This window comes from Camellia sinensis, chromosome 8 (genome assembly GCF_055761805.1).
Source record: "Camellia sinensis isolate YWXY chromosome 8, ASM5576180v1, whole genome shotgun sequence".
Classification (NCBI taxonomy): Eukaryota; Viridiplantae; Streptophyta; class Magnoliopsida; order Ericales; family Theaceae; genus Camellia; species Camellia sinensis.
The window spans coordinates 119,053,612-119,081,453 of NC_138968.1; the positions used below are offsets into that span (position 1 = coordinate 119,053,612).

The 27,842-nt window shown below is 36.3% G+C and overlaps 2 protein-coding genes and 1 pseudogene across 13 annotated transcripts in view; 2 read left to right on the forward strand and 1 right to left on the reverse strand.

Moving 5' to 3' along the window:
• The first annotated feature begins 5,793 nt into the window (after nt 1-5,793).
• Nucleotides 5,794-27,842, forward strand: part of LOC114322346 (uncharacterized) — a 28,807-nt gene continuing 6,758 nt past the window's right edge. For 3 of the 11 annotated variants that reach the window (XM_082883227.1, XM_082883226.1, XM_082883228.1), the window contains exons 1-10: nt 8,211-8,347; nt 9,921-10,090; nt 15,457-16,126; nt 16,239-16,312; nt 23,792-23,923; nt 24,011-24,084; nt 24,179-24,296; nt 24,670-24,738; nt 25,022-25,110; nt 25,194-25,240. In XM_082883227.1, coding sequence (XP_082739353.1) covers nt 15,955-16,126; nt 16,239-16,312; nt 23,792-23,923; nt 24,011-24,084; nt 24,179-24,296; nt 24,670-24,738; nt 25,022-25,110; nt 25,194-25,200 — 735 coding nt within the window. In that variant the 5' untranslated portion in view covers nt 8,211-8,347; nt 9,921-10,090; nt 15,457-15,954 and the 3' untranslated portion in view covers nt 25,201-25,240. Of the gene's footprint in view, nt 6,427-8,210; nt 8,348-9,920; nt 10,091-15,456; nt 16,127-16,238; nt 16,313-20,198; nt 20,402-20,585; nt 21,944-23,791; nt 23,924-24,010; nt 24,085-24,178; nt 24,297-24,669; nt 24,739-25,021; nt 26,263-27,842 lie in introns of those variants that run through there. The other 8 variants (XM_082883223.1, XM_082883222.1, XM_082883224.1 and 5 more) reach the window with 6 other exon arrangements.
• Nucleotides 6,421-8,371, forward strand: LOC114322323 (plant-specific TFIIB-related protein PTF2). Its single transcript, XM_082883218.1, has one exon. It carries the CDS (start codon nt 6,596-6,598, stop codon nt 8,201-8,203), a length of 1,608 nt encoding a protein of 535 aa, XP_082739344.1. The 5' UTR covers nt 6,421-6,595; the 3' UTR covers nt 8,204-8,371.
• On the reverse strand, nt 11,981-15,337 carry LOC114286623 (vesicle-associated membrane protein 721 pseudogene; annotated as a pseudogene). Its single transcript, XR_014338095.1, has one exon. The product of XR_014338095.1 is annotated as a vesicle-associated membrane protein 721 pseudogene (transcript).

The following is a 27,842-nucleotide window of genomic DNA, read 5'->3' on the forward strand; positions in this document are numbered from 1 at the left end:
TGCCATAAGGTAATATAAATGTTACATCAAATATTTAATAAAAATCAGAGTTTATCCATTTTCAATTAATAGCATGAAAAATCACAATTGTTTATTGCATGAAAATCCATTGATTTAAATCTAACCTCACTTATCTTCCTATATTTGTTTTTGGTCCCCCCAATGATCGAATTCTGGGTCCATCCCCAATGTGAACAATGTGAATGTTCACATATTATTAGTTATATTTAGGGATGGCTATTTAAATTCGATCCACAGGGGCCCGTCCATACCTGCCTGAATGGGGCAAATTTTACCTGCTCCAACACATATGCGAGGCGAGAGTGAATTATGTTTTATTTCCACTGATCCAAACTTGACCCGATATAATTAATAATATATAAATAAATAATATATGTATATATATATATATATTATATAATTAGTTATAAGAAAATAATATTAAAAGTTTTTGATTTTGTTTAAGCATAAATAAATAATAACCTTAAAAGTCTTACGGTTTATATATGTGAAAATAAAAAAATTACTTAGTGTGCTAAAAATTTAAATGGTTCTTAATTTTTTTGACTATTTGAAATGTGGTCGTATATCCGTGGGTATCAGGTATCCGCAAGGATAGGGTGGAAAAATTTCACTCGTAGTGGGGGTGGGCAGTGGCAGGGTGGAGTTTGTTGGCGGGGGTGGGGGCAGGGAATGGCAAACCCGCCCCATGACCATCCCTAGTTATATCATTATTGTCATGACCCGAACCCGCCCCCGCGGGTTAAGGACACAACCGGCTAATAATCATGAGACTACCTACGGCCTCAAACCGAACCAAACGTATTTTAACAGAGTTAATGGGGGCCAAACGGAAGCAAATTTAAAACTTTGTCCATAGAGCTGTGCTTAAGTGCACACCATAACATACCAAACATTTATATGTTAATAACTCACATCAGAATATGTACTAGCGCAAAAAACTGTACATACAGGACCATACAGATTTAAGTCAGTCAAACCCAAGACTTATATACAAAAATAGTCCGATGTTTTCGCCAACAAAACAAAACTATAAACAGAGGACAACAGGGCGAAGACGGTCTCGTGCGTGAGACGTTTGGGCTGACTCCTCAAAACTCTAATTGTTTCTCATAATTTCACCGGGGTTGGTTTTGGGTCTCCCTTGGCTCACCTATATGTACATGAATGAGCGTGAACGAATGCCCAGTGAATAATATCAATTAAAGAAGATACATAAGCAATCATTGAAACAGTTACAGCAAACGGCCTTTGGCCCAATCATTTATATCTATCGGCCTTTGGGCCAATCGTTTATGTTAGTCGGCCTTCGACCCAATCATTCATGACAATCGGCCTTCGGCCCAATTATTCATGTCAATCGGCCTTCAGCCCAACCATTCGTATCAATCGCCCTTCGGTCCAATCATTCGTATCTATTGGCCTTCGGCCCAATCATTCGTATCAATCGTTGTCCACTATTCAGATTAATGAACTTACAAAACTTACATATCAGTAAACAATTGGACAACAGTATATTTCAAATATCTTGTTAAGATATTACTCACAGTGATCGGTTTGTAGATTTGCCCTAGAGCTCGACCCTACACATTTCATGAACACAAAAGGGTCACTAACAATTCAATCCGTTCTAAATTCACATTTTCCTCTTTAGGCTTTATTCTTATCTCTTTAACTCATTTACAATATTTAACACATGCCTAAGAGTGTTTGCAAGTGAAAGAGAATGGAAAACGAAACACAGAATGCGAAAACAAAATTTCAGAAAACAGGATCCCTGCTTAAGCGTGGACTATCCCGCTCGAGCGGACCCTTAAGGCCTGCAAAAGTACTGGTTGCATGAAAAATAAGCTCGAGCGTGAAATAGGGCGCTCGAGCAGAAGGCCTGTCTACAAAGCTCCCCGCTCGAGCGGACACCAAGTCTGCAAAAAGTACTGGGAGCATGTAATTTACGCTCGAGCGTAGGTTATCCCGCTCGAGCGGACCTCAAAATTCTAGAAAATCCAGAATGTGTTTTCGAGCTCCCTCTCAACATTCAAACCAACATTTCTCGCATTTTATGGCTCCAACCTCACATATTCTTGTACTAACATGGTATAAACACTAAAACACATCATTATGGAGCTCAATTTCATGAATCAAACACATGCATGCCCCAAATTGACACCAAACTCAATTCCAATATACACATTCATGCATCCAAAGTTCTTATCTTCATAAATTGTACATGCATGTAATGTATTGCTCCCATCTTCAGCTTAGATGACACAAATGGTGATTATACATGAGCTTTAACCAAAATCCTACATGGATCATGTATTTTAAACTCAAACATGCAAATTCAAGCAATTACATACATGCATGCACACATGGGTCTTTAATACAACAAAATCAAACTAATTCATGTTCTTGACCCTCATTCAAACTTGAATTCACAAGATCATAACTAAAAACACATGAATTACTCACCAAGGAACTTTAATCTTCATAATCTATGGCAAATTCTTGAGTTATCTTCAAGACTTTCAAAGTTCATGAGCAAAACTTGCGCAATTCTTCTCTCTCTCTCTCTCTATAGCCGGCCTTCACACACCCTCCATGACTATCTTAGATTTTTTAGTTCAAAAAGGAGCAAAGCGAGTGTATATGGCCATATAAAAGTCCCACTAATGCTTATTTAATAATATTAAATAGTTGAGCACTAATTCACCAATTTAATCAACTTAATGTGATCCAAATCAATTTTCAATTAAATTTCACCGTAGGCTCTAAAAATTATGCCAATCACAATGGCGTAATTAATTTCGAGTTCTGTGGCCGATAAGGCCTTCAATTTAATTTCCGAAGCAGAAAAATCAAACAGATATTCCTACGGTGAACCGATAGAAATTCAAAATCACATATTTTCACATAATGGCACACAAAATCATATTAAACACATAATCATACTTAGATTAAGGACCAATTAACATATTACGGAAAATGGGTATCACAATTATGAAAGACTATGTGTATGTTGTTTATTGCTAGTATATTTTGTGGTGTGAATCAAGTCATTGAACTATTTGAATATCAAACCATTGATTTTAACAACAAAATTATTTTGAATAATCGTAATATCTTTTCAATTAAAATGTATTGTTACACTGTATTATTTTTTCAGCCATGGAATCATCTTACATTATTATTGTTCATTCATTGAGTTGGAGCAAAAATATATTTATTGTTTATCAACATTTTTCGATAGCCTTGATTCAACTAGCAATGGTAGTTAGTTATTTGCTGGGCTGTCGAGCTTACTCTTCTTTTATTTTACCAGATTCTGAGGAGTAGAGTTGCTCAAATTTTTACTTGTGGGAATGCCAAGAGTAGGAATATGATTTTAAGTTAATTTGAATTACTATTTTATTAGTGGATTATAATAGCAAACTTGCCGGACAATTTCACATATTAAGGATTGTTTATTATTTATGGATTTTGATATTATGATAATTAAAGATTTCTTTTAAGTATTTTATCTTGGTAGTTTATTTGATTTGACTCTTAACCTTACATGCTCACTTAGACGAGTGTGCGGGGTTGTCAAGGTACTTGGAGCGTGATACATATAAATATTATCCCTCTTTGTACTAAAATGTATATTTATTCCTATTTATTTTTGTATCTTTATACCATCTACATTAGTTTCGGTCACCTTAAGCTTACTAAAAATAAGATTAATGTAAGTATACCAAAATTGCAAACTTGATGTATTTTTTTGAAACTTTAAGGGAAGTCAACATAATTTTTAAAAAATAAATAAATAATTAAACATGTTTAGTTAAATAAGCTATATATACACCAAAGAGTGTAGTTGAGTTAGTAAGACCGTATTTGGCAAAGGTTAAAATTCACAAAAAGGTAAAATAGGTTAAAATAGTTAATAAAATAAAATGTCATATCAAACCTATAATCATTTCATTTTTTCTCTCACAAATATCACATTTAATTATAAAAAAATTCAATCATCTTCCTAAACATACAAATTTTAGAATACTAAAATAGTAAAAAATTGAAATAGCCTATTAAAATAACCAATTTCCCAAACAAGGCCCAAGACGAGTATAGTTGAGTTAATAAGACTTGGTTTATAACTTCTGAATTTTTAATTTAGCTAGGTATATAAAATAAAAATAAAATGTAATATAACTTTTTTATTATATAAGATAAATTATAAATATATATGCAAGATTTGCTTAAAATATAGATTACTTCCTGTAATTTAAAAAATTTAAATATATCCTTATTATAATTTTTATTTGATATATAGAATTAACTAAAAATATGAAATTGCACTCACACACACTAATAAAATTATCAGAGCTATTAACTAAAATAAATTGTTGACATTATTAAAAACTGTTAATTGACTTGATGATTTATTAATAAAATATATTATAAAATTAAAAATTTCTAAAAATGAGATGTAATTTTCAAAATTATAAGAGACAATTTGTATTTTAAACGTATTTGTGATTTATCCTATTATATAAATATCAATAATATTATCAATTTTTTTATACACTAATAACTACATGTTCAAGTGTTTAAGTTTTAAAAAGTTATAAATTAAAATTAGGGCAAACTTCATTTTACCCCTGCGGTTTGGGTCGGGTGCGGTTTACCCCATGACATTTGGAAATCACCACATAACTCCCATGTGGTTTGTGGATTAAAACGTAAACTAACTTCTGTTAACAGAATGTGTAAATTAATCTTTATGCCCCTGTCTTCTTCCTCTTCTCTCTTTTAAATTAAACTTGCAAATATACATATATATATATATATATATATACACATCTATTTTCTTTCTTTCTTCTTTCTTTTGAACTGAACCTATATATAGATATATACACATATATTTTCTTTCTTCTACCAACTCTAACAAATTTCAACTTCAAAAAAATTTTGATTGATGCAAAACACTAGAAAACCCAACATTTTTCACATATTACATTATATATGCTATCAGATTGAATTTGACCCAAATATATACATATATATATATATATATACTATGAATCTGACCAAAATTTGACCCAAATAAAATTTTCATTATTTTTAATAACCCAATTACAATCAGATTGAATTTAGGTCTACAACATACCATGGTTGCACCGGCGGCAACTTCGCTTGAATAGCAAAAGCCGAGGCTTTGTCAGTGAGATTTCGGGTCAGAACTGAAGAATTGTAAGTGGTGTGGGTCTTGGTGATGGACTTAAATGTGAAGCTTGTTCCAATATATGAGTTTGTGATCAGTGAGTGTCGTTTTGATTGATTTCTTTGATTTTGAGTGTTGGATTTGAGGTTGAGAGTTGGTGATGATGATGACGATGACGATGACGACTTTGAAGATCGAGTTCTACATGTGGGTAGAGATTGAAAACCCAAATTGACAGAGAAGGTAAGAGGTAGGGACGGTATTGCTGTGGTAGCATTGTTATAGAGATAAAAAAATGTAGCTTTATGTATATATCAATGTAAAATCTTTTAAAGACTAACTCTCATCTCCTTATTTCTTCATTGTCACCATTTTCTCCCAAAACACTCCAATTTTCCCAAATTACAAGCTTCCAAACCTCATTTTCAATCCATCGTAGAGAGAGAAACAGTAAAGAAAGAAGGAAGAAGAATGATATATTTTATAAATTTAAAGATAAATGAGGGATAATTTAATCTTAAAAATTAACTTACTCTCTTCTAGGCACACGAGTCTCACATTCTGTTTGTTCAGATGAAAAAACTGACATGAGCCTTACATTCGGTTCGTTTAAATGGAAAAACTACGGATACATTTAATCCATAAATTACATGAAGGTTATGATTTTCAAATTTTAGGTTATATCGCACCTGGCCCCAATCAAAAGGGTAAAGTCAAGTTGCCCTTCAAATTAAGACACATCCCAAGTAGGAGGAGCTTCCCAAAATCATAACCTGAACATGCCCAGAAATCATAACCATCCAAGAAGAAACAGAGAATTTGTCTCAAGCATTTGATCAAACAGCTCTCGGGCTTCCCTCATTCTACAACAACGAATAACCAGTAACAACTGAAGTCCAAGCCCTCGCATTCTTGCCTGCAAACGAGTCAAAGAGCACTTGAGCCTCGTCTAATCGGCCATTTTGGGCGTACCCACAAATCATAGAGTTTCAATCCAAGCTGCAGTCTCTCTGAATCATATCATCAAACAGTCTTCGATCTTCTTCATCGACTCGGCCGAGCCTTTCAAGCTCTTCAATCCTCCTCGTGTTGCATTGAAAAAGGTTGGATTGTGGGGTCTCTTCTCTTCAATTGGTTGAGCGGGAGAGAGAGCAGCGAGAGAAACAAAAGTTATCGCCGCAATTAGGAACTGTTTGGCTTGTGAGGTCCCTCTCTCTCTCTCTCTCTCTCCCCCCCCTCCCCCTCCTATTTTTGTCCATTGAATTCGTCTTTAAATTACATATACATTCAGTCTCTCAACTATTTCCCCAATTTTCCTGGGAAACAAACGCATCCCAGATTGAATTTTTCTGGAACCCTAATAAAAATTTTGATATGGAGAGTTGTCGCCCCTGTAAGAGTTGTGGAAAGAGGACTATCGTCTCCGACGACGCAACGTGCAGCTTGGTCTGCTCGTCGTGCGGAATCATTCAAGAATTTGATGATTTACAGCACCATTTTGGCGGCCTCAGTGGCCCGGCCGGGACATTTGTCCGCACCGGCACTGCCGGTACCGGTAATGTCTATCGTTACAAGGAAACAAAAATATACAGGGCTAAAGAGACCCTTGAACGCATTACTTCATTGTTGAATTTTTGGCCTTCCAAGACGAATGAGGTTAGGGTTATGGTGGAGACTATTACTGAGGGAGAGTATGGTCAGGGTGCTTGGTTACCTGTACTTATTGGTGCTTGTGCTTATGTTGTTATGCGAAACGATAATAAACCTTTGCCGCTTTTTGAGGTGGCCGATAAGGTCGGTTGTGATATTTTTGAGCTTGGTCGGATGGTTAATCGGGTTGTTGATTTTCTTGAATTGAAATTGCCGGAGTTTAATATAGTGAATTCATTTGAATGGGTGGTCAAAACTTGTTTTGATGAAAATTTAATGGATAAGGAAAAGATTGAGAGAATTTTAAAACAAGGGATTTTTTTAATGCAGTGTTTGGTGAAGTGGTATTTGACGACGGGGCGGAGACCGATTCCGATTGTTGTGGCCGTATTGGTATTTGTTGCACAATTGAATGAGGTTGATGTTCGGCTTGAGGACATGGCAAAGGAATTACTTGTGGCTGTTCATACATGCAAGTTGCGGTATAAGGAGCTTTTAAATAATCTTGTGAAAGTTGCACAAGCATTGCCTTGGGGCAAGGATATTACGGTTGAGAACATCATGAAGAATGCACGATTCGTGATTCAATATATGGAATTGAAGTCAATGTCTAAGCACGGTGAGAAGAGGAAGAGTTTAGAGCATGTTGGATTTGATTTGGATGGTTTGGTTCGTGATTGTTTGAGCAAAGAAGTTGAATTGGGGATGGATAGTTATGGCATGGAAAATGATTCTCAATATTTTGAGGTAGAAGATCCAACTGGTTCCCCAAGATGGAGTATAGATGATTTGGAGAAGCTCAAGATTTCACATGAATGCTTGTCACTGTTATATTCAAAGTTATCAAATGAAGTTTCTAATGCCAATTCAGTGGGTGAGAGTGGGAGTGACAATAGAAGGAAAAGAGGGATGGGGTTTGACCTTTTTGAGTGTAGGGAGTGGTGGAAAGGAAAATCAGAACTGAGCAAAAAGCTTTTCCTCAAGCAAATACTGGAGAAAGATGTAGGACTGAATGCTTTGCCTCCCTCTTTCGTCTCGGGATGCTTGGCATATCAAAGGAGGAGAGAAAAGATAAAGGCTGCTAAAGTGCGTATCAATAAGATTATGTGTCCGCCAAATGCCAATTCAGGTGACAGGGATGATGACCTTTGCATTTTGGAATGCTTAAATGGTGGGAATAAACGAAGGAGAAAGAAAATGGCCATTGATGTTGATTGGGAAGATTTTATTATTGAGACCCTTCTCCTTCATCGGGTGGAGGAGGAGGAAATAGAGAAGGGGCACTACAATACCTTACTGGACTTGCATGTCTTTAACTCTGAAAGTGTGTAATTAGCTTCATCATGGTTGGAATTGTGGCTTGAATCCACTCAACTGCATAGGTCACTGCACTATTAGAGAGAAGCTTTGTATTTTGTACTCCTCCAGCAGGAGGGAATCTATTTTTGTTACCTATTTCTGCAAAATTAATACAAGGTATCAAATTTTTTTGTTATAGAATTTTGGTTTCCACATATTTATGTGACATATGAGCTTGTTCCTTGAATTTATCCAGTTTCACAATGTGAAGAGCTTGAAAACTCCCTGCTTTTTCTTTTTCATCAAGGAGTGTGTGGCAGGGATCCATTGAGATTGATTCAAATTGGACATGTATGGGGTTTGCTGCTGATAGATCTACCCATTCTTTTTGCTTAAAGTGTTATATATTCTGTACAGATATCTCTTGTTTGTAGTACTCTGCTTTTGGTTATCTTTTCTCTCTCTCCTTGTATTTGTTTATTTGCCTTTTTTTATTTATTTATTTTAAATATCAAGTGCTAAGTGATAATTTGGGAAATATTTTCAGCAGTAATTTGATTCAAGTGATCACTTCGGCCCAAAGAAAAATTGCTAGTGAAAAAGTGCTTGTTTGCTTGCGGGGGGGTGCTTGGAGATAATGGGGCTAAGTGGATTGGTGCGTCCCTTTTTCATTTAAAAAGTACAAAATAGAATGCCTCATTAGACCAGTGCTAATGCAGTGAAATAGGGAAAGGAAGGAAAAATTAATACTTTAATCTGAATTTTTTTGGGTGACACTTTTACAAAATCATACCATTTCAGATTATCTTCATAAATCTGTTTGAAGCTCAAATTTCAATCTAATCTTGATGGCACCTCGTAGTTAACAATTTGACACACGATAACTTAACTTTGAGAACTGTAACTATCAGTCATTAAGCAGCTAAGGCCATGTTGAAATCATAGAGGCAACAGTTATTGGCCCTTTTGTTGATATTTGTCATTGTAGGGTCGAGTAGCTTGCTATAAATTTGAAAGCTATTCTTCCTGATTGAATAACAGGGAGATCATATCTGGCCCAGTAAAAACATTTCAATCTTTGAAGCTGCTGACTTTCATTGTGCTTGTGGTTGGATGAGAGAGAGAGAGAGAGAGAGATTGCCATTTGTCAAGAGTTGCATAAGGTTTTTTTGATGTATTAAGATGAAGCTGCTTCTTATTTTATTTTTGTAGAAAAAAAAAAAAAAAAAAAACCTGTAAAGGGGCTTTCAATGATGTTTGGAGGAGTTCAAAAATAAGATTATTGTAATTGCAAAATTGCCACAAAGTTTGGAGGAGATCAAAATTAAGATTGTACTAATTTCAAAATTGCAACACAAAAATGATTGGATTTGTTTCTTTTTGGTTAGTTATTTCTGACTACCACTTTTTCTTGTCAATTTTTTTTGTTGGTTGTGTCGAAAATATATTTAAGCTCCACAATCTGTGCGACTGCCTATTATGTGGACTTCTTCTTTTTCTTTACTATCAGATAGTTTTATTAACACCTAGGTTTTAATCAATGATGGCTTAATAAGTGGGATGATATATTTACAAATTGATGTTAATGTCTACCTCTGAAAATGTCTGCCCAAGCATTCAGCAATATTGGGTGTTGTGATTCAAACTAAAAAGGCAGAATGTTTACACAGGTAGTTGCAGACAGATTAAGAGGCGATTTCATCATGTTTGGTTGCTTTTATTAAATTCAATCGCTGCTTTATGTACGCAGGCTTCTTCATTGCAGATTGTTTTGTTTAGTACTTTGGGTCGTCAGACGAGACTGTGCAACCACTGAAAAAAGGAGACAAGAGGTGCACCTGGCAGCAACAAATACCTCCAACAATATCAATCTGCACAAAATTTGGTTGGAGTAAACGGAAGAAATATAACTGGAACAAGGTATGGACAATATAGACCCCACATAACTTTCAATTTATTCTATTGTCTTCCTTGAACAGATGGAACCACTCCTTTGTGAATTATTGCATATCACTCCCTTGCTGATATCATGGACCCTCATCCATCAGAGAACTTTTCCAAATGCCAAAATTCTCTCTTGATTTGATGATCTGGACAAATAGGCTTACCTTCAATTGATTGAAAAGTTCTCGAGGAATTTCGCACCTCAATGCTGATTGCAGAGCTTTGCCTTGTAGAAGATTACATCGTAATAGACAAAACAATTGGCATGATAAAAATCCATAGCTTCAAGACTCTAGAGTTATTTTTGGAAATGTTCAATTTTTCATGCTCCCATGAGGCAACCCCTAGGGGGCTTAGAGCTGTTAATTATTTGATATTCCATTAATGTTTCAAGTTGTTTTTTGGGCAAATGGAAACATTTTGGCCATTTCAATGGAAACAAAATTAGATTTTGTTCCTTGCATCTAAAAAAGGTCCTTATATTGAAGTGTTATTCTGCAACCATGAGGTATCTGTCCAAACTTTGATAGACTCTTTAAGTAAATCATTTTGTAGAATCTTGTTTATGGGTACTCTTAATCTGGACATTTATCTAATCCATAAAGTTATGACTGATTCTTTTCCTATGAATCCAACCATGTTTGTGTTAAAACTTGTTCAAAATTAACATTCTTGTGTGACTCTTTCAAGCTTGACCCAATTTTTGCTTCACATGTGGGCCATATTTTAGATTCCAAGCATTATTTTGGAATAATGGTCTAAATAGTTAGAAAAAAAGTAGATAGAAATTTTTTAAATCAATCCTGATTTTCATACATAGTCAAATTCTCTATTTGTTCTACCCTTAAATTGATTTGAGTATTTATAAGAATGTAGAACATTTTTCCTATGAAGAGGTTCATCACATAAGTTATGTTACAGGCTAAGGAGCATGGACACAGATACATGAGACGACACGGACACGTTAACATGCTAATTTTTAAAAAATACAGGACATGACATATAGGGGACACGTATGAAATATGTAATTTTATATATTTATTATGTGTTATATATATGAATATATCATCTAAAGATAATAAAAAATGCAATGTGACACTAATCTCTATAAATTTATATGGTTTTTGTTTTATTATTGTATCTTAAGTTGTTTTGTTCAAACTTATAATTAGTTTTACATGTGTCTAATTGATAGATACATGTGTTTAACAGAAACACATGTGTGTCTTCCAAGTGTTTAAAGAGTGTCTGGGTCTTTAAAAATAGGACAAGTTTTGAAGAGCTTCGGACACATGTTGGAGAAGTGTCCAAAGAGTGTTGGTGTCCGACATGGACACGACACGGATACGTTACCTTCTTAGAAGTGCCCATGCTTCTTAGGTTACAAGGGTTTAAGAATGTTGCCGAAGTGTCCATAAAGTGATCGATATCGTGAATTTAAAATTTTAATTAAGACATGTTGAAGAAATGTTGGACACGCTTTTAGGAGAGTCCATAGAATGTCGATGTCCAACAAGACACGGCTTCTTCATAGAAGTGGCTGTTCTTCTTAGTCTGCATGTCTATTTGTCACATTGTATTGGCTACTAGAGCTGCTATGTCACATTAATATCTGTTGGTCACTTGGAGAGGAAGCACTTAGACATGCTGAATGATGACAATATTTTTTATTATCTAATCTACCTTCAAATTGATGTGTGTACCTTTGCAAATCTTAGTCTACCTTTTTTCCTAGGGTAGGAAATTGTGCAACCATGCTTTGTTGTGGTTGTGTTTTCTGTTGTTTATTCTCCTTGCACCAGGTTGAATAGCTACTCTGTTCTGAGGTTTACTATATCTCATATCATTTATCCTGTAGAAATTTAATGTATAAAGAGAAATAGAGAATTGTATTATTAATTGATGTATTGATATGTTACAATGATTCCTATATATAGAAGAGTAGGTGGTAGTAGGTGGTAGGTGGAGTAGGTGAGGTGGAGGTGGTAGTGGTGTAGTGGGTTAGGTTTAGTGGAGTAGGTGAGGTGGTAGTGGTGTAGTGGGTTAGGTTTAGTGGAGTAGGTGAAGTGGAGGTGATAGTGGTGTAGTGGGTTAGGTTTAGTGGAGTAGGTGAGGTGGTAGTGGTGTAGTGGGTGGATTTTAACAGCCCCCCGCAAACTCAAGGGGGATAGGAACTAACCAACTTGAGTTTGGAGAGAGTAACAAAACAAGAAAATACATAAAAATAAAAGAGGATAGGAGACACTGTATGGTCGTGTCAGACCATTGGTGAAGACACTGGATGGTGGTGTCACAACGTTGTAGAGGACACTGTATGGTGGTGTCATAACTGTGTAGAGGACACTGGATGGCGGTGTCAGACCGATGTAGAAGACAGTTTATGGGGTCATGTCGGACCGTTGTAGCAGACAATGTTGTGACAGTTGTTGTGACAGTTTACGGAGTCGTGCTGGACCCTTGTAGAAACTAACCGGAATCAATGTCGGGACAGTTTACAGAGTCTTGTCGGACCCTTGTAGAAACTAACCGGAATCTATGTCGGGACAGTTTACAGAGTCTTGTCGGACCCATAAAGGAGCTAACCGGAATCAATGTCGGGACAGTTTACAGAGTCTTGTCGGACCCTTAAAAAGTCGCACCCTCAAAAGGTGTGCCCAATTTTTCAAAAGGCGTGCCATCAAAAGGCGTGCCCAATCCATAAAAAGGCGTGCCATCAAAAGGCGTGCCCAAGTCATAAAAAGGTGTGCCTGACATGATGGCGAGGCACGTGGGCGCCTTGGCTTGCGCGCCCGTTGGTCGGCTGTCGGCAAGTGGCGCGCGATGCGCGGATCGGCCTCGTCGTCAGTGTCAATATAAACCAATGCGGAGGCGGTGGAAACCAAACCAGACTGAAACCTCTGAACTTGTCATTCTGAAACAATCTGTAAATACTCTGTATCCAACCCTTCTCGGAAACACTCAGCAACCCAAAAACCATGGCCTCTTCTTCCCGTTCAGCTACCCAGAACATGGCCTCTTCTTCCCGTGGTCTGCTCACTCTCTTTCCCGACCTCAACGAGTCAACAGGAGAGATAACTGGTGCGGTGGCACTGGAACCTCAACCAAGCGCCCCGGGGTTTGCTCCGTTGAACTTTCTTATGCGGTCTGTGGAGCAAAGAATGGCAGTGCAGTCGGATGTGGAGGCCAATCAGTATACATTGAAGTCATGTGTGGAAACCATGACTGCTGTTACAAATTTGTCGAACCGGCTGCAGAGTAGGACAAATGAGGTGCAGCAGTTAAACGCCCAACTGGCTCTGCTCCAACGCATGTATAAGGATGCGCGAGCAGAGTTAAGTGTGCTAAAGGCGGAAAATAAGGAGCTGAAGCGGAAGGCCACCGTGATGTTCCGATTTGGAGGGCCGCCATATGCTGCAGTGGAGGAGCAGGGAGTAGTGATCGTGCCCAGTGGAGTGGGAAACACGGAGGCAACACCATCAAGGGCCGCTCAGGACGGAGGCAAGAAGAAGAGACCGGCGGCAGAGTAGAGAAGAAAAATGCCACTGTTCCGATTTGTGTTGGTTTTGTTTTGTTTTGTGTTTTTTTTTTTTTTTTTTTTTTTTTTTTTTTGGGTGTAAAATGGTGATCGGGGTGAGCACCGACATGAATAAAATGAGTTTGGTGTGCAGTTCGTCTTCTTCCCCTTTTTTTTTTTTTTTTTTTTTTTTTTTTTTGTGCAAAAAAAAATAATAAGGGGAAAAAAAAGATGAAAAAATAAAGTGAAAGAAAAAGAAAAAAAGAAAGAAATAATAAGAAGATATGTGAAATCAAAACGAGAGAGTGAGGGAAAAAAAAAAATTGGTTCACGTGAGTTTCTTGGCCCACGGTTTTGGTGAAAACCTGCAATGGGTTTGGTATTTTTTTTTTTTTTTTTTGATAAAATAAAATAAATAAAGGTAAAGTGGGGTAAAGTAGGGGTAGCGTGAATCAGCATGCGTTTTAAAAAGTGAGGAGGTATGAATTAGAGTGGGTATGGATTTGTACAAAATAATAATAAAATAAATGAATGGAGAAGGTTGGCCCACGCACAATTAAACTATGATCAAAATTAAGGCAATGAGGATACCAAGAACTATAAGCTTTATCTTCATATTCTGTAACCACATTTTCCTCCTCATTTGGGTACCCTGGGTCCTGAAGTCTTGTGCCTGAGAGCGAAGGTTCTCTGTTTTATCCACTAGAAGCTCAATCTTCTCTCCACGATCCAAAACCTTCTCAATATTTTCCATCATCACTCCTTTGACTTCTGAAACCTGAGCCTTTACTTTGGAAAGCTTGCTGATCTCCTCTGGATGATCCACACAGTACTGTATCTGCTCCTTAAGTTTGGGTCCAAACTCCCTATTCAGGCTATTAGCAGCAGCAGTTGCAGCTTTTCCACCACCATATCTCTTGGTGAAATCCTCCTTAACTCGTTCAAGAAATGCCATTGGAATCTGTCTGCCAGCAGATTCCACAGCGACGACACAATAAGTGAAGCCGTCTTCGACGAGATAGTTGAAGGTGTGGCCATTGCAGTTGTAGGTGAACTTGTTGTCGGAGGAAGGGAGTTTCTGGAGGCACTGAGAAGCGATGCTCGTGAAATTTCCAGTGAATTCGGCGAGAACTACTGTTCCTCTAGCCACGAAGCTGTAGATCAAAGACTGTTGCCCCATCTCTCTCACACTCAAAACCCTAAAACTTAGAGAGACAAAGGGGTAGAGAGATAAACGGACGGAGAAATTTGTAGAGAGAGAAAGTGATGTGCCGAGAGGGAGAGGGAGGTTTGAATTGGTTGAGCTCCGGCGGGCGGTCAAGGCAAGGTTGCCGCCCGCCGGAAGGCGAAGAACACCAAGATCTTTAACCTTGCTCTGATACCATGTAGAAATTTAATGTATAAAGAGAAATAGAGAATTGTATTATTAATTGATGTATTGATATGTTACAATGATTCCTATATATAGAAGAGTAGGTGGTAGTAGGTGGTAGGTGGAGTAGGTGAGGTGGAGGTGGTAGTGGTGTAGTGGGTTAGGTTTAGTGGAGTAGGTGAGGTGGTAGTGGTGTAGTGGGTTAGGTTTAGTGGAGTAGGTGAAGTGGAGGTGATAGTGGTGTAGTGGGTTAGGTTTAGTGGAGTAGGTGAGGTGGTAGTGGTGTAGTGGGTTAGGTTTAGTGGAGTAGGTGAAGTGGAGGTGATAGTGGTGTAGTGGGTTAGGTTTAGTGGAGTAGGTGAGGTGGTAGTGGTGTAGTGGGTGGATTTTAACATATCCTCCTGATGCTGCTAATGTTTCTCAAATCAAAATTGTTTCTGTATTTTGACACTGCAGACAGTGGGTGCCAATATTGAAAACCAACTGCAGACAATGGGTGCCGATATGAAACAACTCTGTCAAAATTTATGCATGATGTGATGCCTTCATTTTCACCAGATTTCATGGAAGGGGTAGCTCCTGAATTATCTGCTCAACAAAATAAAAATGTTAATCTCACAACTCATGAAAGCTCAATGATTGGTGTTGACATTGACCCTAAGAAGGGACTTTGCAACAAAAACTCTTTGGCCCATCAATATTGTATGGAACCCATGGAAGAGAAACATAATGATTTATTGTCGAAGAAAAAGGATGATATTGGTACGAGTGAAAAGTGAAATGTGAGTGTCGTGAAAAATGGCACAGCGAAGAAACCGTTCCCAACCGAGATTCCAGTAGTAGTTGATACTGCAGAGAAAGATTCAAGCTTGGCACCATTATTTTGCAGAGTCAACAAATCTGATGATGAAAGATGGGATGGTCAAGAGGATTTGTCAACACCAGTATCACTAGATGGATATCACTCGTGTGAAGGAAGCGGAAACTACTAACCATGTAAATGCCACAGCTGACAAGTCAAATGTCCTGCCACCAGCTAATTCAGTTATTTTAGTTGAGTTCTGCAAATGCATAGTTTCTGATGCTGTACTTACTTCAAGTGATGCTTTCTCAGCAATATCAAATGGTAAGGTTCTGTTATCCTATTTGTTCTATATGCTTCTTTCTTTACTTTTATTTACTTCTGTCAATTTCTACTCTGACTGGTGCGGCTACCTATGTGACTACATCTGTGACAGATTCTGTTGGCTTGGGATTGAGCTATCCAATAAAGTTTCTGAATCAGAAGATTATGTTTCCATTGCAGATTCTGGTAACTTGTTGTTTCTGTTTTTTCTCATGTATTTTAATTTTTTTTTTTTTTGAAATATTGGAGCCCAAGATAATTGTGCTTAGAGGGGGGTATGAATAGGCCAATTTCAAGAATTATCTCAAGATTATGCAATTAATTTTGATGATTCAGATTAAATTGTGATCACATTGGAAAATCCAAATAACTTCGAGATGGGAGACACAACAATTAACGTGGAGACCCTCAAGGAAAACTCTCCAAGAGGGGAAAAGCCATGGTCCCAATACTCAGCAAAATCTACTACAGGACACACAGGAAGGATTACAACCAAACCTTGGTTAACCCTATCTCTGAAGTCTTGAAATGCTCCACAAGCACAACCTTACCCAGTCAGCCTTGTTTGACTTGATTGAACAGCACAAAGCTTCCCTCCTTGACCTTCATACACCGACAACTTTGTTAACCCAATGGCCAGGAGTGAGAGGACAATGCAATGCAGGATTTTTTTAAGGTTTTTGTTTTTGATCACTCACTCATTGTAGTGATGAGTTTGCAGAAGTTGACAGAAGTTTGGAACTAAGTTGAGGTGAGGGGGCTATGAAGCCTCATTACAAGCGACCATTTTCAGAGTAGCATTACATGGGGCCCAATTATGGTTACAAAATTAGTGGTTTTAGGTATTATACCTAAAAAAATTAGTTAGCTTAGACCTAGTAATTATTCGATATTCCACTAATGTTAATGTCGTTTATTCGATATTCAACATTTTGACCATTTCAATGGAAACAAAATGAGATTTTGCTCCTTGCTCCTAAAATGGTTCTTATGTTGAAGTTTTATCCTGCAACCAGGAGGTATTTGTCCAAACTTTGATAGACTCTTTTACGTAAATCATTTTGTTCTTTTGCTGCTCATTTTCAATTGTTTGTTTAATTAACCTAAACCCGCTTGGGTGCTTGCTGGCTGATTCTATTCTTCGGGTAATATATATATTGTAAACTTCTTTTAGGTTCTATGAAGCTTCATTTTTTCTTATGTCAGAAGATTTCATTACGGAAACTTGACCTTTTTTTTATTATTGACTGGTTAATTGTTGAGCATTTGATTGGATTGAGATATATTTTTCACTTGATCAATTTAACTTGGGTTGTGGATTTAGTGCCCTTTTTTTATCCCCCCTCAAAAGTAACTTCTCTTGTATTACAAAAATAGTTCCTTCTGATCAAATAAAGGTGTAGATAATTGATAGTACCAACAAAAAACGAAAAGAGAAACTTGTACTCAAAATCAATGAGGGAATATATTGCTAAATAAAAAAAATACATAGCAAGCTACTTAATTAAGAAACATGTATAAGACATGTAGAGACCAAAAGCATGCCAATATGAATATATGAGATTAAATGAAAAGAACCTAAACCTGCATTAGCTAGGCAGCGAGGTGAGAAGCATGCCAGCTAGATTCGTTAAAAGCATAAACTTATCTAAAACTAATAGTTCTTTGTAAAAGCATTAATCAAACATACGCAAAGTTTATAACTAAGACTAACTTTGCACAAACATATGCTTCACTAATGTATCAAATAATGCTACCTTGAATTTTAATGAAACCATAAATTCAGATAAAGGAAATGAAGAAACTGAAAAGAATGAGAGCTCAAAGAAAATATTTTAGGTTTTTCTTTACATTCAAAGTTTTCAAAGACTTTACTAAGGCTTACCTTGATGCTCACCTTGCTTCAAGGCTAAGGTAAAACGTATCAAGACTTTGATTTTTAGGCTACTCTCCTTAAAGGCTTGCGCATCACAATTTGAGGCATGCGCCTTAGGTGCGCCTTGTATGCCTTTTGCACATAAGCCTATGACGAGTATGCATATAAAAAGGCTGCGTTAAACTCTTGTTAAACTTAGTCTGGTAGATAGTCTAAACATCCAAAAAAAAAAAAAAAAAAAAACAAAGAAAAAAAAAAGCCCCTTTTGTGTCTATATTCTAGAGAAAAAAATTAAGTAAATGAACAATGAGCAAAAAATACAAAAGTTCATGCTCCAGTGAGAAGCTCAATCACCAAAGCTAAGAATGCCAATTTCACTTGCAATGAAGGCAAGCTTCATTCTTTGCAATGAAATGTTTGATGCCTTGAGTGCAAAATTATTTATACCTTTATAGTTAATTTTTATTTGTTTTTTTCACTATTTTAAAATATTTAATTTATTTACTAAATATTAAAATTTAAAATTCGAAATGCTTACGCCTAAACACCTCAAATTACGCATTTGCCTTTAAAAACTTTGTTTACATTCATGTTAATGAAACCTTTGCTTTTATAATGCATCATTTGTTTAGTTTGTTAATGAAATCTTTGTTTTTGTATTCACTATTGTATGTATTGTACAACATTGGTTCTATCGAATCGGCATACTGAAAAGGCGTTTGCCTCTCAAAAAAAAACTCCAAGTTTCGAAGTTAGGACCTCAAGCAAGATGTTTGAGTAGTTTCCACTAAACCACAATGCTTCTTGTTGCTAAATGTACCGTATATGTTATTTATTGTATTCATTATTTACATCTTTGTTACATTTTTTTCAACCATCAAGTATAATTAACATATTTTACAAATAATAAATATAAAAATATTTATATAATTATTAAATAATTTTAATATATTTATAAAATAATTATGACGTCACGGTTCGACCCGATGGTTGAACTAGTGATCCATCCACCTGATTCCTTTTTCGGGTTGCTTACCAGTTCGGTTTTTAAAACATTGTTGCCTATTACATCATCGAGTACTAGTTCAATACATGACACTGCAGCTTGTATGAATTAATTTATTCATCTGCTTTAATTTTTCCTTTATTTAGTTGCATTATTTTTTTCTTTATTCAGTTGCATTATTTTTAACAATAAATTTACACAAGTTGTTACGGATATTGAGTTGCTTGAGCCTTGGCTGCTGTGGCTGCAGTGGTGCTGCAGCAGTGGCTGTGGCTGCAACTGTGATTGTTGTGTATTCATGACACTTGGATACACACTTGGACACATAGACTTGGTACTCTTATCAATTTTTATCATCGTCTCTAGTATCTTCTAACTTGATATTGATATTTGGATGAGTAGGTTGTAGTTCAAGAGGCCTAACATTCATACATGGTAGTGACTGGAGCCCAAGTGGTGGCATTTTACATATTGCGCCTAATGAGTTAAGTCAAGTGGTTGAAGGGTGTACACCCTTGGCTTCTTGTCTGGGTGTTTTAGCTCGAGATGGGAACCTTACGCTCCTTACCTATAGAACTTGGAGCTATGTATTGAAGGAAAATAAAGAGAAAATTTGGAGAGAAGTAAAGGTGAAAGAATTATTTCATTTCTTATCATTTTTTTTTTTTTTGATATGTAGGGTATCCTAGACCAGCTTGCGTGCACCAAACTAAGTCCCTACAGTCCGAACAAACCTTCTGAAACAGGTTTATTTATTGTGGTCCATGGCCCCAAACCCCGAAGTCCCAGGCCTCATCGACCAGGCTAAACCCTTGGGGTTCATTTCTTATCATTCTCTGCTCAGTGTTCCTTTTGCTCAACAATCAATAGAACTGATTGTATCAATGTAAATTTAGTTGAAGTTAGAGTTTCCTTGTGTGTTAAATAAGGCCATGGTCAAGGATGACTTGATTTCTGATTTTATTCACCATCTTGAATTAGTTAAAAGACATCTAGACTTAGTTGTGGTCTAAACTGGATACAACCTGTCTGTATTTACTTGAGCATCATATTGAATTCATTAAGCATGTTGTTTGCAGTTATTTAAACCAGTTTGAGCTGGGAATGTCGTGTTAGTTAATAGTTACATTGTTAAGAGTTTGGGAGTTTGAATTGGGCACTTAATAGTTAAAGTTGCCAATTATTTGCAGGTTAATACAAATGCTCGTGAGTCGATGAAGAAAATTATTTTGGCATCTGTTAGAAAAAAATGGAGAGAGTGGAAGTGTAGAGTTAAAAAAATAGGGTATAAGCCATTCAACAATGATACTGATAGGTTAACTTATCGACCCAAAGGTGTACATGACATCAGTGGTGGAACTTGGTCTATTATTGGGGCACTCGGAAGGCACAGGTATCATTTAATGTTTTGTTTGTTGAGTAGTGGTTGGTCGGTTTTTCTTTTTTCACCACTCCCTTGCTTTCCTCTTTTGGGCTTCTTTTTTTAAAATAAAATTACAATTTCTTTTTAACCTATGTTACAAGGGCAACCCTACAGTTGCTTTATGAAGCTTTTATAATTTTGCTTTAAATGACAGCTTTTGATCTGTTCTAGTGGAGGATCCTGCAACCAGTTTGCTCTGTTTCTTGCTCAGTTACTGCTGGAGTGCTTTGGATGCTGCTGTTGCTAGTTTAATTAGTGGCTGCTTCTAGTTTTGGATTTATTGGACGTAATGCAATGGAATATTGGTTTTAAGTGGACAATTAATAGACAATCACCTTGACTCTTTGCATTGCTGATTAATCCATACTTTGCGGCACAATCATCCACATATGTTAGTGCAGCTTGTGGTCGCTCTGTTCTTAGTTGGATCACTCTGTTCTTAGTTGGATCACTCTGTTCTTGAGCTGTTTATTGAACTTTATTGCAATCTCATTCTAACTTTTGGCACAACCATTCTCATCTAGATACTCTGGCACTGGATTATGAACATCACAGTGGTTGCTGGTAAACATCCAATTGGTCCTGTGTTATGTACCCAGAATGATCTTGCCCCTTCTTTGTATAATTGCTGTCACAACACACCCGGAAATAAAATTAAAAAAAAAAAAAAATTTCATGTTTGATTTTTGATTTTTAAATGGGAAAGTCTGGTAATCCAGACTTACCCACCCAGAATTTTCTGGGTAGGTGATTTTGTGGTGGAGATTAATTTTTGAGTTGATAATGATAATGGGTTTGTAGTATCACTCTTTTTAAATTTAAAAAACACAACTTCATGCCTAATCAATAGAACTTAGATTTCGAATTAACAAACTGAGACTTTAATTTCATAACATGAGTTTTGTTTTAATATGTAATAGAAAAGAAGTATGAAAAACAAAGAAATTCGGGGGAAGAAGACATTAAATCATAGAACCGGCAGAAAATCATTCTCAGTTGTTTGAGTAAAGGTATACGGTTTCTTTATATTTCAAAATGAAATTGTATATTTTGATTTTCAATTGCGGACACAAATAAACTGATTAACAATTGTAGACACAAATGAAGGAGCTCGCAACGCAATCTAGTGCGACAGATGAGGAAATCTTCATACAGGTTCTAGGCCCTAAGCGACCTGGTCGTGTTCAAACATATGAATTGGGTCCTTCTCCGATAGATGTCTTTAGAGGTGGATATAGGCAGTCACAAGAATAGACTCGTCTCATCTAGACACAAGTCCAAGAGCAACTTAACCAACATAGAGTGTGAATGGAGATGCAAATGAAGGAGATGATGGATGCCATACTTAGTGAGATGCTAGGCACAATCCAAGCTCTACAAGCACAAATAGAGCAATTGGTGTCTCAACAGGCCATGGGTGGGCCTGTTGCACCAGTTGCTACACATGTGCATTTACAACAACAATCCTATGCAAGCACCTCATCATTTAATTGCCATCGTTCGTCCCAAGAAGTGAGTAAATAGTTAATTATGAAATTTTCAACATGACATTTTATTCATGTTGTTTTTGTTCTTGTTAAATGCAAGTTCAAATATCAAAGAAGGGGAAGAAAAAAAAGTAGATGGGACAAACTGAGTGAAAGAGGGCCTCATTTTTCTCGTAAGTTAGCTCATCACTTTGATAGTTTCTAGCATCGATTGTGCCGTATGATGAGGTTGTTCACTTAGTAAGATTTTTTTTTTGAACAGGTTCACTTAGTAAGATAACACTGCCTTCATGAAATTCCATTTTATTTTATTTTTTTGATAAGTACATCTATTAGGATAGATAAACTCAATATAGCAGTGTCTTAACTCAATATAGGATATTCATTGTGCTAATCTTGTGGGACATTGTTAGAATAGTTGTGTGTTATTTAATTCTATAATGAGGTTTATTATTGTCATATTGTACCACTTGAGTTTAATATAAATAAATACTGAGGTGAAGGGTTAGTTTAAGGACCCAAAACCTAATTTCTACGCATTCTCTTTTCTTTTCTTTGTTCTCAATTCTAACCGTAGTTTCTACAATATCTTTACATTCAACTTGGTATCAGAGCACCGATTATACTCACCCAAGTGTTCAATAGAGCCTGGAGATCAGCACCTGGTAACTGCGATGTGCTGGTGACCGCGACGTGCTGATGTCATCTTTTGTACAATGACATCAGCGTGCACTACAACAAAATGCACTTTTGGCGACCAAATTTGGCGACTAAAATAAATTCAGTCGCCAAAACTTGTGGAATTGGCGACTAAAAAGTTTTTTAGTCGGCAAAAGTACAATATTTAGTTACTAATTTTTTTTAGTCGGGAAATATTGATTATTGGCGACTAAAAAAAGTTTTAGTCGCTAAAAATGTCCACAATTGGTGACTAAAAAATGTTTTAGTCGCTGTATAGATAGTTTTGGCTACTAAATTTTTTTAGTCGCCGAATGAAAAACAAAAATTACTTTCAAACTTTTGGCGACCAAAAATTTATTTTTAGCAACTAAACAATATTTTAGTCGCCAAAGAATTAAAATATTTGGAGGGAAAATTTCGAATTTTGGAGGGATTTATAAAATTAATTGGTGACCAAATTTAGCGACTAAAATAAAATTTAGTCGCCAAATGACATGGAATTATACATTTCTCGACAAATAAATCATTTAGTTGTGGAAGCTCAAAATTTTATAGAGGGAGTAATTTTAGATTCGCGCTTCTGTCTCACACTTTTACCCCCTCTGTGTATACACCACAACCACCGAACCTCTATCTCAGCCGACCTTACCATCGCAAATCAACAAACCTCACGGCGATCAAACCTCACGACCGCGCATCCTCAGCACCGTCGGTTCCCGTATGCTGCAAATTAGCACTGCCACCGCCGCTAACAGGTTCGCTCTCTCACTCCCTTTCGCTCTATTGCTCTCTGTCTCGCTCTGATTCTCTCTATCTCGCTCTCTCTCTCCCCCTTCGTCTATTTCCCCAACTGTGAACTCTTGCTCTAGGGTTGTTTATTCTACTCATTCAGTTTAATTTTGTCTTCACTTCTGAAATGGGTTTGTTTGAAGTGGTTTCATTACTAGAATTTTATGGGTTTAATGTTGTAAATGCGTTTGATTTTAGGGTTTGATACCTTTCCTCCTATTTTTCCTTTCTCTCTCATTAGTTTCAAAGCCCGAATCCATTGTATGTAATCTCATGTATTCAAAAATAGAAATTATCAAATAAAAGTGTTATCAGTGGCAAGGTATGAAAGGTTGAATCATTTCTGGCTGTTTGATATGCATGAACGATAGTTCTGATTTATTGATCTACCTCTGCTTCTTAGGCAAGACGGGCATCATCTAGGAGAGAAGTCCTTCATACTGATTTTCTCACACCACCTATCCTGAACGAATCTATTATAGTATTGGGAAAGTTAGCTGACATCAAAGCAGTGGCTCAGGGAAGATACCCACAGGTTAAATTGAATCAACAATTTCTGTTGGATTTTGTTTCAGTAAATATTTTCCACACTTATACGTTAAATATCTTTCAAGTCTTCCAGGCTGAGCGTTGTCGGCTTTCAGTTGGACATCCACAAGCATTTACAACCAATCCAAATATCATTGCGGCATTAAGGCAAGTCATTGAATGTGCATTATTCTTTGAGTGTATTTTTATTTATTTTTTTTGAAATGAAAAACCTTGTTTGTTAAATAGTTACTCTTGCCAGTATCACAGGAAACTTTGGGTTTCACCCTTGTTCTCATGGTGACTTCCTTGGCACAATTCTTGGCACAATTCTTGGCACAGGGATTGCTAGGGAGAAGTTGGGGGATATTATCTTGCAGGTATCATCTCCAATTAATTTGAGATATGCATTCATCATCATCGTCATCATCATCATCATCATCATCATCATCATCATCATCACTGTCATCAGAACAAAATAACACTTGTAAAGATTTTTTATTTCATTTAAACTGGTCACCGATACCTGTAATGGACAATGGATCCCTAGTACGATAATCCTTGCTAGGTTGGTAGAGGATGTTTTAATTATAATTTTCCTCAGTTTTTGAGATTCCTTTTTTTATTACCTAGCATCTTTTGATTTTTATTATCAAGAAATTATTATCATCCTTAATGTACTCTTATGAATTATGTTTAGGTTGATGCTTAATGATTGCCAGTTAGGTTTTAATATTCGTCTGCTATGCCCAGGGAGAAAGGGGAGCTCAGGTTCTTATTGTTCCAGAACTTGTTGACTTCATCACAGCAGCATTGGACAAGGTAGTGATGCTTTCTTGTATATAGCATTCTTGTTGTTTGCCAATTTTTTCAATTTTTTTTTGGGCTATTGATTTCCCACTAAAGCTACCATCTCAGTTTGCTGAGAACCTTATTTTGAATTCCAACGCAGCCAATCTCACAAATTCGTCTTGAGTATTATATATAAACATCCACAATTTTTTTATGATATTGGGTATTGGTTTTATTGATTCATGTTTAATTTCATATTATTTATTATTATCATCATCATTATGAGTGATTTGTTTTGGGTGCTTTGGCATAGGTTCCTGAATGCATCGACAAGCTTGCACAAGCTGGAATAAAAATATGGGTTTTGACAGGAGACAAGATGGAGACTGCAATTAATATTGGGTATGATTGGTAGATATGACTTTCCACATCAGTTAGACTTCAAGTCTAATACTAACAAATAATATTAAACTCGGAGCCACCAGGGTTTAAAGCGCTGGAGAAAGCTGGGAATGAGTCTGCCATCCGTGAGGTTAACATGCAGTAGTTGCTCTTCTTCTTATTATTCTTCTAAGTCTTCAACTTTTAACTAAGATAGGCTCATCATATATGCTTTAGAGTTATATAGTTGATGAGAGGAAATTTTAGTTGTTGATGCTCAGGCTCTGTTTTTTTCCCTTCTTGAATGACACCGGGTAGATATAGAGAAAATATTTTTTGGTTGAATATAGTGTTTCTGCAGTTGCTGGTATAAAGACTACATCAATCCTATGCGAAAGACTTGGCCGAAACATAGTAGCCTACATCTGTTAATGAAATACAAGTTATTTTTACTGACAACTGATTAATATTTTTACACAAATTTACTTCAAATGAAAAAACTAACATAGGATGGCTATTAATGATATTCTACGAAATTAATTAGCATTCCCCTTAATTTAAAGCAAGAAATACAATTATGGGGGAAAAAAAAGAACTACAATTATGGAATAACTAAAAAGGCAGAACTAAAATAAATGAATTTAATCAGAATATATTTCTATGTTATTAACATTTCTTTTCTTAATTTTACTTGTAGCACAGTAGAGTGTCCTTTATATAAGATTAACATAGAAGTTTGTAGATAAATTAATCTCACACTCCTATGATCCCTTTCAAAAGAATTTTTCCGATTAGGAAAGTAACATTGACTCACCTTTGTTCTCAACTTTGTGAATTAGGAGTTCGTTCAATATGAACTTAGAATTCAATCAGAATATATTTCTATATTATTAATCTTTCTTGTGACTTTACTTGTAGCACACTAGAGTGTCCTTAATATACTTGGTACATGACTCTCACACCCCTAGAAGAGCCTTTCATATTCCTAGCTTATGTATCTTCCTATAGATAAATGTACCACCCAATATAATTATAGAGTAAAATTGATGTCAGACATGTGATTGATTGAATTGGGTTTATCATAGAGTAAAATTGCTCCTGCTGACATTTTTTATTTTATTTTATTTTTTTAAGTAATAGCTATATCCCTCCATAATTGTGACGTTGTTAGTGGTTATGTTAGAATTTACCATCACCTACCATCAATTTATCACCACCTACCACCTACACCTACCATCACCTACCACCAATTTACCACCACCTACTCCTCACCTACCACCTACACCTACTACCACATTTTCTTCTATATATATGATCATTGTAAACAATCAGATATCAATCAATAACAATCAATATTACATAAATTTCAACATGGTATCAGAGCAGGTTTAGCACCTAATATTTTTTTGCTTCACCGGCGGGCGGCAACCTCACCTTAGCCGTCCGCCGGACCTCAACCTATTCCGCTCATTTTTATACACATACCTTCCCATCACTTGCCATGTCTGCAGTGCTTGCTACTTGTTTCTTTGTTCGAAGGCATCGCATAAGACGAGAAAGGCCTCGAGCTTCACATGTTCGTGAATTCCACGGGATGAGTAGTCGTCTAGTGAAGGCAATGCCAAGCCTAATTTTTATAGCTGTAGTAGAGGATAATTGTACTTCAGCAACGTGCGCTATATGTCTTGAAGACTACAACGTTGGAGAGAGGCTTAGAGTACTGCCATGTCGACATAAATTTCATGCGTTTTGTGTTGATGCTTGGCTAACCACATGGAGAACCTTTTGCCCTGTCTGCAAACGTGATGCCAGAACTAGCACAGGCGATCCACCGGCATCAGAACGCACACCGTTGCTTTCGTCAAGCCCGGCTTCTGTTGCTTCATCTTCGGTATTGTCATCCGTAAGATCATCTTTAGCATCATCTTCAGCAATTCCAATGGCTGATGCTTCTGCAACGCCCCTACATGTGAAACAAGACAATGAAGAAGAAGAACAAGATCAAGAAAACTCCAAAACCCAGAAACGAATTTGCGATTTCTGTGGAGAATCTCAAGCTCTCTTGTACTGCAGAGCCGACTCTGCAAAGCTCTGTTTCTCTTGTGACCAACAAGTCCACTCCACCAATCAGCTCTTCACAAAACACACTCACTCTCTTTTTTTAATATTTCAACCCACTCTTTCTCTTGCCCCACATGGGCATGTCTCCCCCCACTCATTCTCTCTCTCCTATTTCTACTTTCCAACCAACCATTTTAATATTTCAACCCACTCTTTCACCCCGTGCTTTGAGCAGTGATTGATTTTTTTATTTTTTATTTTCCTCTTCTTTTTTAAAACAAACATCATCATCTCATTTTTTTAAAAACCACTCTCTACGCACTAGCATCTTAATATTCTTTCTTTCTTCTGTTTTTTATTTTTCTTTCCCATTCACAGCCCCATGTGCACCATTCATCTTCTTTATTTATTTTCTTTATTTATTTATTTATTTATTTTTTTTCATTCAAAACAAAAAAAAAAAATAAAAAAAATAATCATACTTAAAAAAAAAAAAAAAAAAAAAAAATTAAATCACACACCTTTGTAGGTTTTCAAAACCGTGGGCCCAACGCTCCACTTTCTTTCTTTTCTTTTCTTTATTTATTTATTTATTTTATTATAAAAAAAAAAAAAAACAAACAAACAAACACGGAGGAAGAAGACGAACTGCAAACTCATTTTATTCATATCGGGCCTCACCCCGATCACCA